The 13,191-nt window shown below is 41.7% G+C and overlaps 1 protein-coding gene across 5 annotated transcripts in view; it reads left to right on the forward strand.

Moving 5' to 3' along the window:
- Nucleotides 1-13,191, forward strand: part of USP7 (ubiquitin specific peptidase 7) — a 666,343-nt gene that overhangs the window by 446,389 nt on the left and 206,763 nt on the right. For all 5 annotated transcript variants that reach the window (XM_082260831.1, XM_082260832.1, XM_082260833.1 and 2 more), the window contains one exon: nt 6,448-6,601. In XM_082260831.1, the coding sequence (XP_082116957.1) occupies nt 6,448-6,601 (154 nt within the window). The remainder of the gene's footprint in view (nt 1-6,447; nt 6,602-13,191) is intronic.

Raw genomic sequence — 13,191 nt, forward strand, 5'->3', positions numbered from 1 at the left:
TTTGCCCTATGCAGATATTCTTTAAACCCAAAAATAGGTGTAAGTACCTACTGTGAAACTATAAAAAACATTTTTTGCAGTAAATCTCTTTACGACCACTGTTAACCTTGGAAATTGAGATTGTGACAGACACAAAGTTTTCATTAACAATTAATTTTTAAATTATCGGTTGTCACATGTGTACGCTTTTTCACAAAAAAAATATATCTTTATTGGAATTTGTAAGCAAAACAAAAAACGACATACCCACGCAGTGTTTTATTTATATATATATATATATATATATATATATATATATATATATATATATATATATATATATACACATAGAAACATCAGTAATGCAACACAAGTGCAGGTAACCGATAGGTAATTGTGGTGTTGCTTCACACTGTACATCGCACAGGCAGTAGACAGAAGCCTTACCTTACGAAGAAAAACATCCAAGCCTGGCTAAATTTTGCATACACACATTTGAAGTCTCCCAAAAACGTGGGAAAATGTGTTATGATCTGATAAAACCACTGTTAAACTTTTTGCCAATTAGTTCCTAAAGATGTGTTTGGAGCAAAAACACTGCACATCACCAAAAGAACACCATACCCACAGTGAAGCATTGTGGTGGCAGCTACATACTTTGGGGCTTTTTTTCTTCAACTAGAACAGGGGCCTTAGTCAAGGCAGAGGGAATTATGAACAGTTCCAAAATACCAGTCAATATTGGCACAAAACCTTCAGCTTTCTTTTTACTACATTTTTTATTTATTTAACATTTTTTTCATACAGCACACAACCAAAAAAAAAAAAAACATATACATAAAAAATCATCGCAATTGTACATACACTTTCATATCTTATTTATACTATAGCAGGAACATATATTCATAAATTCAATAAATTTTTCTCTTGGGTATAAGTAGAGGTATCTGGTATGTAGTTAAAAAAAAAAAAAAACCCTCCAGGGTTTCCCAGAGCTCTAATCTATTCATGGTCCTGCTGTATTCTATTGTACGATTGAAAAAAGGGAAAAGAGAAAAGAAAAGGAAAAAATTTTGGGGTTAGAAAGAAAGATGATAATGTGAGAGGGGTGGTGGAGACGGATGTTATTAATTTATAAATTGTGAAGGTCTCGTGAATATGTGCCGCCTTCTATCTTCTAGCTCCTCCTCTTTATTCTTATCTTCTCGACATGACAAATAAGTTCCATCTATCCCATATTAAATGATGTTTTCCCATTTTATGATTAGCATTTAATATAAGATTTTCAAATTTATTTACCTCTTCCACTTCATTGATCCACATGTTGATAATCTGGGGGTGTCTAGTTTTTCCATTTTAAGGGAATACACATTTTTTCTGCGTTAAGTAAGTAAGGTATTAATTAATTTTTATATTGATTTCTTGGGATGTCAGATTTGTGGAGAAGGAATAGTACTGGGTCCTTTGTCACTGGGTGATCTGTTAGAGATTGTATTATTTCATGGACCGGTTTCCAGAATTTTTCCAATCTGGTACACGACCAGAATATATGTAGCATTGTCCCCCTTCCCTCTCCACATCTCCAACACTCATCCGTATTTGTTGATGACATTTTATTCAATTTTACCGGGGTTTGGTACCATCTTGATAATATTTTGTAGTTTACCTCCTGTATTTTTGTACTGGTGGATGTCGAGGAGGTCAGCTGGAATTTTTGCCTTCTCTCTGTTTCTGAAAAAGTACTATTCAGTTCCCTCTCCCAATCAGTCATATATGTCAAATGTTGGTTTTCCCTCTGGTTATTCAACAACGCGTAGATTTTAGATATGGAATGTGTTATTGTCCCTTTTTGTACACACATCTCCTCAAATTTTGTATATAGTAAGGTTATTTGATTAGGCCTTGGTAGGGTCCCCAGGAAGTGCACCAGCTGGATCGCTCTCCAGCGATCCAGTCTGTACTCCCCCAATGGGATCCACCAACTCTCTGATAGAAAGCTGAACAAGAAGAGTAACCTAATTTTTTAGCATGACAGCGACCCAAAGCATATATCCAAATCAACAAAGCAATGGCTTCACCAGAAGAATATTAAAGTTTTCAAACGGCCCAAACAGAGGCCAGGCCTGAGTCAGATTGAAAATCTTTGGGGTGATCTGAAGATGGCGGTGCACAGGAGATGCTCTTGCAATCTGACAGATTTGGAGTGTTTTGCAAAGTCAAGATGTGCCACGCTGATAGACTCAAACCCTTATAGACTGAGTGCTGTAATAATATCAAAAGGTGCTTCAACAAAGTATTTAAGGGTTTGCACACTTCTTTAACCATATTTTAGTTTTTTTTAGTTTTACTTCCCTTCACCTAAAAGATTTCAGTTTTTTGTTCACTGTGTTATACAGTTTATAGGTCCCATTAAAGGTGGAAAAAGGTTCTGAATTTATTTCTTTGTCATTTTTTTTACATCACAGAAACCTGAAATTTGAACAGGGGTATGCCTGTTACAACCTATGAAACCTGCCCAAAAGCATGTAGTCTTATTTCTCATTGGTGGCTCAGATTAACTATTTCCGTGTATAATCAAGATTTGACTTGTCCACTAGATGGCACTTTGGGACTAGAAATGTCTATCCCAAGCCGCTGCTCCATCTCTGTCCAGCTTATTTATTGAAGTTATTTCTCATATCAAGATCCCCTTTGCAGCTCCCTTTTCTTCCCTGAGACCTTAATTTGCTTCTTTCTACCTTGCACAAACCACCATTTAAACCCATTAGGAATTATTCAGTAGAGATCCTTGATGGCAAATTAGCCTTTTTGGTTACTATAACATCTATCAAAAAGTTCTTCTGAACTTTCATGTAGAGCCTTTTCTCATACTTCACATTCGCAAGGTTGTATTCTGCCCAAGACCAACTTTTCTTCCAAGGTGGTCTGTTAACCATCTCAACGAGGAAATTATTCTGGTATCCTTGTGAACCTTCTCTTAAGCACTCAAAGGAATGATCACTAAATTGACTGGATGTAGTCATCTCCATGGGTGTACTTTAAAGCTACTCCTTCCACTAGACAGATTCCCTGTTTGTTTTTCTGTGGGACCTTGCAAAGGCACCCTTATTCAGAATCCACTTTTTGCATAATGGATAAGGAATTTGATTACAAGAAATTATGGCCAAAAACAAATACCTCCTATGCTGTTGCGTTCCCCCACTCCACCAGATCTGTTGGAGTATCCTGGAGCTTTTGACACCAAGCCTGTCGCCCAACTTTGTAAGCCTGCCATTCTGTCCTCACTATTTTTCAAAGTTTTACTGGGTTAATGTCCAGCCTTCTTCAGATATTGCTTTCGGTTGCAAGGTTTTTGTAGTGGCGTCTAGGGTTTAATCCCTGTTTTTTTTTTTTTTTTAGGGTCTGTTGGCACAGTTCTGTTTGCCTAACTTTTGCCCACCCTTGCATTCATTACTTGTGGTCGTCCCATGTTGTATGAATAATATGAGTGTCCTGTACTGTACTCTTAAGATACTTGTGATTTTGACTTTGCTGTAAATGCTATATCCTGGAGTACAAGATATAGGCCACCCTTCCTAAACTCCTTGTTACTCTGCGCTGTTGGTACAAAGCTGAGGACTCATGGAGTATGGTAGGGTGATTGGGAAGCCACCTAGGCGAAAATATGTCCTCAAAGCTTGCCAGTGTCCAATCAGTTAAAGATATGAGCCTATAACCCATGTTGTATGAATAAGTTGCCTGTGTCCTGTACTGTATTCCACGATATGGAACTAACAGATACAACAAAATGTCTCTGCTTTTAAAGGTATAATTTTCAGCCTAATTTCACCTTAGCAGAAAATATGGCAAGATTACATGCCAAAATAATTCCTCCAATGCTTACCTAAATATTAACAAGGTTATTCCTATAGTATGCCTATACCCTGGGTTATATGCTCCTACCTTCAGCTCATTGTACACTGACAAAGCTTTTGAGGATCCCCCTGGATGCCTCGCCTATTGCTCTACCTCTTACCATGAGTCCTTAGATTTCTTTTTTTTGTGTCCTAATTGGGGTGTACTTTTTCTCCCTTACTGAACAGAAATCACTCTTAGCTTATCTAGTTTACTTTATTTTAGGATTCTTCAACTTCTAATACCAAAATAGAAGCAGTGCATCCTGATCAGTGCAAGCTCTGTAAAATGCTGGGAGCATTACCTGGACCCCATGCCATGAGGTTGATCTGTAATGTTGCTTTGGGCACTGCATCCAGCAAGGGTGCAGAGTGTGTCATTAGCCGTAGGGTGCTATACAGGTTCAAGGCTGTGGTTTATCCCTATGGGACCCAAATGTCGCCTGTGGTGGGCTAAGCCGGGACCGTATATAGGGCAAGCATTGTGGGCAGGTAAAACAGTCACATTCTCGATCTCTGACGGTAAAGACTGGGGATATGTTTGGAATGTGTTCACTTTACAAAAATTTAGCGTTTAAAACTCAAATCACTCAGATCCTTAGGTGGGTGACCAGATGTTAGGAAACACTTTTGATGGCCATTTTACCACCGTTTCCACATAGAGCCCTTCTAAGGTGCTCAGGTGCATCCTCCTGCCTTTTTGCCATGAGGACGTTGGTGCAGGACAGCCTGCATCTGATTTGTGTACTCTTTCCAGACATGCTTACCCTATATTCCTTGAATAATCCTATAGATCACCCTTGCCCAAACTATTGTGGAAACCAGGTGCAAGGCAGCCATGGCAAAACCTCAGGCGAACATTCGCTTTACCAAAGGCCTGCACAACACTCAACCTCAGAGTAACAATGATTCTCAGGGTATGACTCCATTTTAACTCCCATTCTCTGCATCCAAGCTCTTTCAGGCATGCTACAATCTGCCTATGTGATAATGGCAGATTTTTCTGCAACGGTCATAATTTCCCATTCAACGAACACCTTAAATACAGCTATTTCTTTTCAGGGCTCCAAAGCGACATGTCCCTTCTCCAGCTATTCCATTTCTCCCAGATGTAAATCCTGAAATGCCTGGCCTAGAAGAGGACCTGGAGGCAGTGTTGAAGGAGGCTGCGGAAGATTTCTCATCCCCAGACTCCATCCAAAAAAAAACACACTAAAGTGTTCAGGTTTGACCTGAAGAAAAGGTGGCAGCCCTAACATCTGCCCCAGTAGAACGCAACAGTGCTTTGAGGCTATTTTAAAGCTTCACCTCTGCAGTGGACTAGGAAGAGTGCTGCCGCTACTAAAGAAGTGGGTCTGTAAATCAACAGTTCTTTCCTGGTAGCGCCCTTCCGATTCAGTACCAGAGGGGAGGTTTGAAATGCATTCAATCCTCATCGCTGCATCAGATAAGAAGGGGCAGCCCCACAACAAAAAAAAAAAAAAATTGGCCAGTGGGGCGGGCCTTTAACAAGCCAGCCATGACTGTAGAATGATTTCAAGCCACACTTCGCGGCAGATTAGGAGGGTCATCACCAGGAATGGAAAATTGTGCACAGAAGCAGGCCTTATTGAAGACCCCCATCCTAGCTCACTTTTTTCCCAGCAGCGCCCCGCCTAATCTGCTATGAAAACGAGACTTGAAATTCCCTCATTCAAACATCACTTATGTAGTGATTGTGTAGGTCTTCAAGCTACATGGGCAGGCACTATTAACAAAGCTTTGTGAAATTAATAATCTATATATTATTACCATCCTGTTGCTCTTTTATTACACTTGAATGTCCTTCACTGGGAGCTGGGTGGTGTGTGGATGGAGAACTTCTCTCTCATGTGGGAGGGGGGCGCCATACTGAGTATGCACTGTGTGAAAGAATGTCTAGTTTCACCACTTCTCCAATCTGTTGCACCGCTCCATTATCCAGTGGGCATAAATTCTCCAAGAATCACTTAAGGCAGGAAAAGGGGAAACTGTAGTGTTACTAGTTTTTTATTGAAAGTATGATCAGAGCTTTTTTGGACAGTTTTCTTGTGGGTCACGAGTGCACTTTTGCACTCCCATGACTCCGAGTAGGCTGAGAGCAGGCTAATGCTTTTCATGAAAAAGTGCTTTCCTGTGCTCAAGTGGTATGCTTTGAGGCTAATTATTATTCACTCATCACAAGCGCCTATAGGCCTTGCTGTCCCCTCAGGATCATGGGTATCCTTATATGTACACCAAAACAACAAGTGAGAGAGGGTGCACTGACCCTAGCACATTACCTTAATACATTTATTAGAAAAAATAAGTAACAAATGTTATGCTCACAAATGACATAAGTGAGCATGACATAAAAAGCAAGAGTATCGCTTTCAGACCTACTGCGATGAAACCGAATGGGGGGACCAGAGAGTGTCTGGATCATTTTCATTTCCTGGATCTCTGAGGTCCTGATAAGATCTATAGACCCTGGAGTGGTGGAATAGATTAGACGCACGTTTGATTGACTTGTATTAACTTCTTTAATGATGATTTTTTATTTTTTTTTTTCCCCTAGAGATGACCCAGAGAACGAGAGCAGTGAGCTGGCAACTGCCAAGGAGTACTTTAGAGACCTTTATCACCGTGTTGATGTGATCTTCTGTGACAAGACAATTCCTAATGATCCAGGATTCGTGGTTACATTGTCTAACAGAATGAATTACTCTCATGTATGTATGTTAAATATCAGAGTTAATTGAAGAACATATGTTTTTTTTTTTTTTTCTATTTAAAGTTTTTAACCAAATACGGTATAATGATGCCATTCAAAACTAAATCGACATGTCTTCAGGGAAAACTTTACAAATAGTACTAAAAGAAAAACAGCCATGGCTACTCTGGAACATAGCTGTATAATTCAGGAAAAATGCATGGAATATAGAAATCAACTGCAAGAGGTTTCCCAACCACAGAGAATGCAGGGCCCTCTCTTCCACTGTCAGGGTTGGCCTTCCACTTATAAATAAAGCTATAGTTCTGAGCCTCCGGAGTAGAGAGAAAAAAGGGGGGCAAGCTGGAGCATAGGAAGTGTGCAAGCAGGGGCTCGACCCTAGGGGTCCCATCCATGGGCTTTCTAGGCAGTGGCAGCTACCCAGAATGTACCCATCAAGGCAGGAAGAGCAGGGGATATAAACTGGCCAGAATTAAGTGGCAAGGTCTTCGACATACCAAACATTTTATTTTTTTTAAAGCTGTTTAATCCTGGAAATTCTATGTAATTTGGGTAGGTTGTAGTACATTTACCCAAAGGTAGTTTCATAGTATAGCAGCCATAGGTCCTATGTAATGTCAAAAGAAAAGACCTGCAGCACACTGGAGAAGCTCTTGTTTAGAGGAACTGAAACACCTGTCCCTAGATCGTCTTATTAAAAACAAGTACTAGTAAATGAGCTGCTTAATCATAGATCACAGGCACAGAAGATTTATTATTCATGGCTGCATATGTTATGCTCTCACCTTCAGGTAAATGATCTTTGGCCAAAAAAAGCATAAATCCTGTCCAGTCATAATCCCTACTCAGCTCAGCTATACCTCAGTTTTTAGCTATTGTCTTTAGGTGATGGATGTGCCTCCATATGTCTCTGTGACGATCTTTTGCGCTTTCTTTACCTAGAATTCCTGGCTTGTTCCTTACACCCCCAGTGTGGCAGAGGTGAGCTGTATCTGGATCATTTGTTACAGGCTGTATATGGAAATGCCCACGCAAAAACAGGAGCAGCCTGCAATGTATACTGGTCAGCAATGAATCCTTCGGGCAGTGATCTCAGGTGTAGAGTCTACCCAGATACCTCACTGGCAGGGTGCTATTCGTGTCCAGGGTAGTTATCCCACTGGAGTAGATTCAAGACCCTGAAGACCTTATGGGGCATGCTTGCTGTGATGGGTTATGACTCCGTACCGGTACTGCAGCTATGGACTGGCGAGCGCCTCTGAATACTTGTCAAGAAATGTTTTTTCTCGGGGCTGTGTTTTGGGGGCACTGGCTGCCAGCTTCACTATGTGGTGAAATTGCGGTAGGGGTGTGCTATAGGGGCCATTTTCTCTAGTCTTGGGCACAGTACATGTGCTTTTCTATCTCTTTGAGCTTACACATCATATGGATCCTGGCACCCCTGCACCAGGCTACAGTCTGCTCAGCAACATTCTGCCTCCAAGGGGGTTGATTGCCACATAGGTTTTCCTTCTTAGGCTAACATTCCCCTCTGCTGACTGGCCACCTTCTGGAATTTACAGGCCTTTTTAACCCTTAGCAAGCAATGGCCTCACACAGGCAGAGAAGGGTGCTAAGATGGTGTAGCAAGCAATGGCCTCACACAGGCAGAGAAGGGTGCTAAGATGGTGTGGTAGATTCCCAAATCCCTCCAGGTGCAGCCATGATCCAGGTATTAACCACTTCCCATCAGGACTTTTTAGACATGTCAGATGGGAAGTAGGTAGAGATACCACGGGTAAGATGTTAGAGACCCCCTTAAAGTCTGGGCAAAATGTACGCTCCATTCTAGAGAATCAGATCCAGTGGCTCCCTGGAAGACTTTGAGAGCCTTGAGTTTCTTCGTGGATCCTATAAAAAAGACTCCATAAGAAAGTGTTCACGGTTCGGCACCATTTCTGTCCACATGAAAAGGATCCTATTTTGAGTGTTGAACAGCAGAGCTTCTATGCAAGGAGGAAATTGAGAGGCTGCTTTTGGAAGGTGAGAGCTTGCTTGAATCATCCTTGGAAGCCTTTATCCAAAAGGTGACTCTGGGAAAGAGCACTCTGTAATATACTTAAAAATCTAAGAAGTGTTCCTCTTCACTCTTTGGATCCTCAAGTTGTTTGAATTTGACGTTTACAGCATAATTTCAACAGTCTGATTCACGGTTTGTTTTGCCTTAGGGTCCTCCAAAGCGCAAGGCAACAGTTATTGCCTCTCTGGGTTATCTAGATCACCGTCTCCAAAAGAATGTCCACAGAACATTTCAGATACTCCAGTCTTTTGGTTGGGTGATCAGTTTACAAAAAATAGTCTCTCCAGCCTTCCCTCTGCCTGGAATAATTAGGTCTGGTCCTGGATACAACCCAGAGAAGAAAATTCCCTCTTTCTGAGCACATGCACAAGAAAAGGTCAGAGACATTCTGCAATGGGATTCTTCATGAGTACTCTGCCTCGTAGCCTCCTTCAAGGCTGTACCATTTGCCCAATTAAATTCAAGAATTCAAGAGAACATTTTGGCGACCTGGCTCAAGCATGTTTCTTCTCTCACCCTACCAATGCCCTTGTCCTGCCAAGCAAGGAATTCCTAATTTGGTGGATCTCCAGCCCTGCCTTAACAATCAAGTCTTTCCTACCTTATCACTGTTAAAGTCCCTCACGGTCCAGGAAACTTGGGCACCTGTGGAAGCCAAGCTCCCCATTAACATCCTGGAGCTCACAGCAATACGGATGGCTCTGCAACACTTGATAGGAGACAATTTACATCTACAATTTCTACATTTTTCTTCAACACTTGACCACCACCTGCAAGAATATCCAATCTGGGTCCTGTCAGACAGTGCCACAGCCGTGACCCACCTCAACCATGCGGGGGACATCAGGAGTCATGCAGCCTTGAAGGAAGCAAGAGAGATCTCTGTAGTCCACATATCAGAAGTGGACAACTGGAAATCGAATAACCTCAGCTCCCACCGCCTGTTTTCAACCTGATATATTAGAACACTTCACCTTCAGACTATCCTTCAGATCTGTATGCGGCCACTGTCTAATGCTGAGGTTCTCCAGTTATGCTAAGCCTGTAACTCCTACACATGATGTTCCCAGGCTAGCTAAAACATGTAAAGAATCTGTGCTGAAGTATTTGAACCTATGAGATAAAGCAGACACCCCCTGAGGAAGTCACTTGATCAAGTGACATAACGCATATGGTGGAGGAGCAGGTGATGTCACGCGACAACCGGAAGTGAGCATTTTGTTGAGGACTCATAGGAGTACACAAAAAGGCTGCATCCATTGAGAGATACACAAGCTCATTCCTTTTTTTAAAACGTGTGTATTTTATTCTCATCAAAAAAAAGTTAATTAAGCAGTGAGCACTAAGCATTTCTCTTGTTTGGGGCACACACGTGTGAGTAAGTTAAGATGCCCAGGGTGGCAATACCAGCATCTTCCTTGACCAGGAAGGAAGCACATAGAGGAATACTATAACCCTATGATTGGGGAAAGCGTGGTTGACCTGATAATACATTCGGTCCATCTTGGGAGGTGTGAGCGGTATATTACTGGTGGAGGGATTGGGGCACTATAAGTATAAGCAGTCCCAGAGCACTCACCAGTGGAAAAAGCCAAATCTATAAGAACTATCCATTATCGAAGAAATTGATAGGAGCACGTTTTATCATTGGACACTGAATATATGTTTTTGTATATATGTTTTATATATTTTGTTTTTTATATACTCTTGGAAATATTCACTGTTGTGGTTTAATCCTATAACGCTATAAAAATAGACACAAGTTTGTTTTGCATAGCACCAAGTGCCCTTTATTGTGTGTGAGATTTTCACATTATGCTTGTTTACATCTGTTTTCTTAACCAGCACACATTGCTCTTTATTGTATATTTTGATATTGAAAAATCACACAGTCTTAAGGGCAGGATTTTTGTTGCACAGGTAAAGTTTTGATATTATCTATTGTAAAGGTGGTAATGTGAACACAGTGCCTGCTGCAACAATTAATAGATATAATTACACATTTCACTTAACGTAAATGTATTTGTGCTGGAGTATTTTACACGCATTCCTTCTACATCGTAAGATCCCTATTTGATCAGGTCTCCTGGCTCAGACACCATCTAGGTATTTACCTGTGCCTGTGTCCTTAAGGGTGATTCCATGGGGGATAGTTTCTCTCAACTGGTTGCTTCAGGACATGAGTTATTCATGCTTCAAGGTTTGTCTCAGACTTTGTGTGGCAGGTGAAGGACATCTGAGGGTGGCTTCATGTCTTCCTGGTGGATGCAAACTAGGCTCTTGTTCCAGATATTCTTTGACAGGAACAGGATAAGTCTTAATGACTTTGGAGAACCTATCCAGCTGGGGTTAAGTCCCCTTTCTTTGGCTGTTTTCCCAGTTTGCAAAGAGAGCTCTTCTAGCTACTCTTCTGTATTTTAGATTCACAAAGACCAGTTTTTTTTTCTTCATTGTACTGACAAGTTTCTGTCCCTTGCTCCACAGAAGTTGCTGATTTTTAAGACCTGTGGAGTGATGCACATTTGTAGTCTTGTGGCTCTTTAAGTTCAAGGATCGGCAGGTTTTTTTTATTTTCTTTGAGCACGGTCTCTCTTAGGCCTCGATCCTGTGGGGCCTCTAGTGTACTGGTGTGAGAGAGTCAGGTCATCCTCTCCAACTGGTTTGCAGTTGTTCTTACCAGTTTATAAGTAACGTCTAGCTTCTATCACCTGCCTACATTTGTTCGGGTGTATCCCATTCAACTTGCCTCTTTAGTTATGTTGACTTTGTGGGATTGAATCCTGGGTTCTTTGAACTCAGAAGTCATATCCACACTTTTTATAGGTTGTTCCTAGTGAAATTTAGGGTTATTCCATGAGTCTTGCCAGGCGAGTTGGTTGTCTGGACAATCTCTTCCTTTTTCTTGCCCTTGGAGGTCAGTTCAGTAGAGGCCTTTCTACTTTGACTTACTTACTGGTCTTCCTTTTACAAGAATATTTTTTCTAAGCTCCTAGTCTGGTATTTTTTCCTGCAAATGACTTAATCCCATTCATTGTTCACCAGATCAGGTTGTTTAGGAATCTTCCATAATGGGAATTGGTGGTTAAAACTGTTTTAGTGGGTCCAGGTTGACCAGCTTCTCACTTGGCCTGTAGTTCAGTGCCCTTTTCTGTTTAATCACTTTTACTTGGCTAATTTTTCTCCGCTATTGGCTGTTAGGATGGTTCTGCATGTCTTCAATCCCTGTGTCCTCGCTCTGCTCATATTGGCAGATTTCCCTATCAGTCAGATTCACCCTCATCCTTATTCCACTGGATTTGTTCCTTTAGGCATTCTTGGGTTGCAGGTAGTTAGTAGCCCTCAGTTCTATTTTTTGTTGGGCTTGTTGGCTTCTGATGTTTGCCCCATTTGGACTGCTTTTAGACATTCCAGCAGTAAATCACTTCCTGTGCCCTTCAATGGATGAGAAAGATATTAGGATGTGTGTACTCTTAATCCTTTTCTCTGTGTCCATGGAGGGATCCAGTCCCACCTCTGGTTGCTACAAACTGTCATGCTGAGTAGGGGAGGGGCTATCCTGGGCTGGCCTACAGATTCAATACTCCTGTAGGCGACAATATAATTTGATAATCTAGGAGTTTGTCCCTCAATGGACTCCAAGAAGGACATTTTATTGGTTTTCAGAGGTTTACTTTGCCCAGTAATCTGATGCATACTGTTACTTGATGCTTTGTGTCAATATATACACTTTGTATATGCTTCTCTTATGTTTCCTTTCTGCTAGTGGAGGGTACCAATCTGAGAAATATCATATCTAGAATAAAGCATTTGCCAGCATCATCTCCTTATTCACAATAAGGCCTCATGCACACAGGGTGTTTTTGCTGCTGCTTTTAGGAGCGTCAGTCTTTTTTTTTTTTTTTTGTCCATGAGGACAAGGTGCTTTGAGGTGTGTGGGGGTGCAGAGACCCCTGCCCCAAAGCACCCACCTCCCCATGTTGAGGGCGTGTGACCTGGTATGGCCTAGGAGGGGGTGGGGCCGCTCGCTCATCCCTTTCCTGACCTGCTGGGCTGCGTGCGTTTTTTTTTTTTGCGTGGGGTTCCCCTCAAAAGCCATACCAGACCGAAGGGCCTGGTATGGAACCTGGGGGGATCCCCGCACCGTTTTTTTTTTTTTCCCCATTTTACCATGGAGTTCCCTCTCAAGATCCTCAGAGCGCAAGTTGCACCACAAGTAGGATCATCATGATCAGACTTGGATGCGACTTCCATTCAAATCAACGGGCTTAAAGCCATATCAAAGACGGTTCAAAGGCAACCATTGATTTTGAATAGAGGCAGAAAAACGCTGCTAAAAATGAACGCAGCTAAACGCGTATTAACATCAATGGAGAAGGCTACTAAAAGCACTTTTCTCTAGCGCTCATCGACAGACGTAGTCCTCGGTGATACACCACCTTCGGGTTATGTTACCTCCGCAGGAGCAGGACTAGACAGGAAATTAAAAAGCTCTGGCCACACCCTAGGGGCAGTCCCAGAGGGTATATCCT

Source organism: Pelophylax lessonae (genome assembly GCF_965119305.1).
Source record: "Pelophylax lessonae genome assembly, chromosome: 6".
In the NCBI taxonomy this organism is placed as follows: Eukaryota; Metazoa; Chordata; class Amphibia; order Anura; family Ranidae; genus Pelophylax; species Pelophylax lessonae.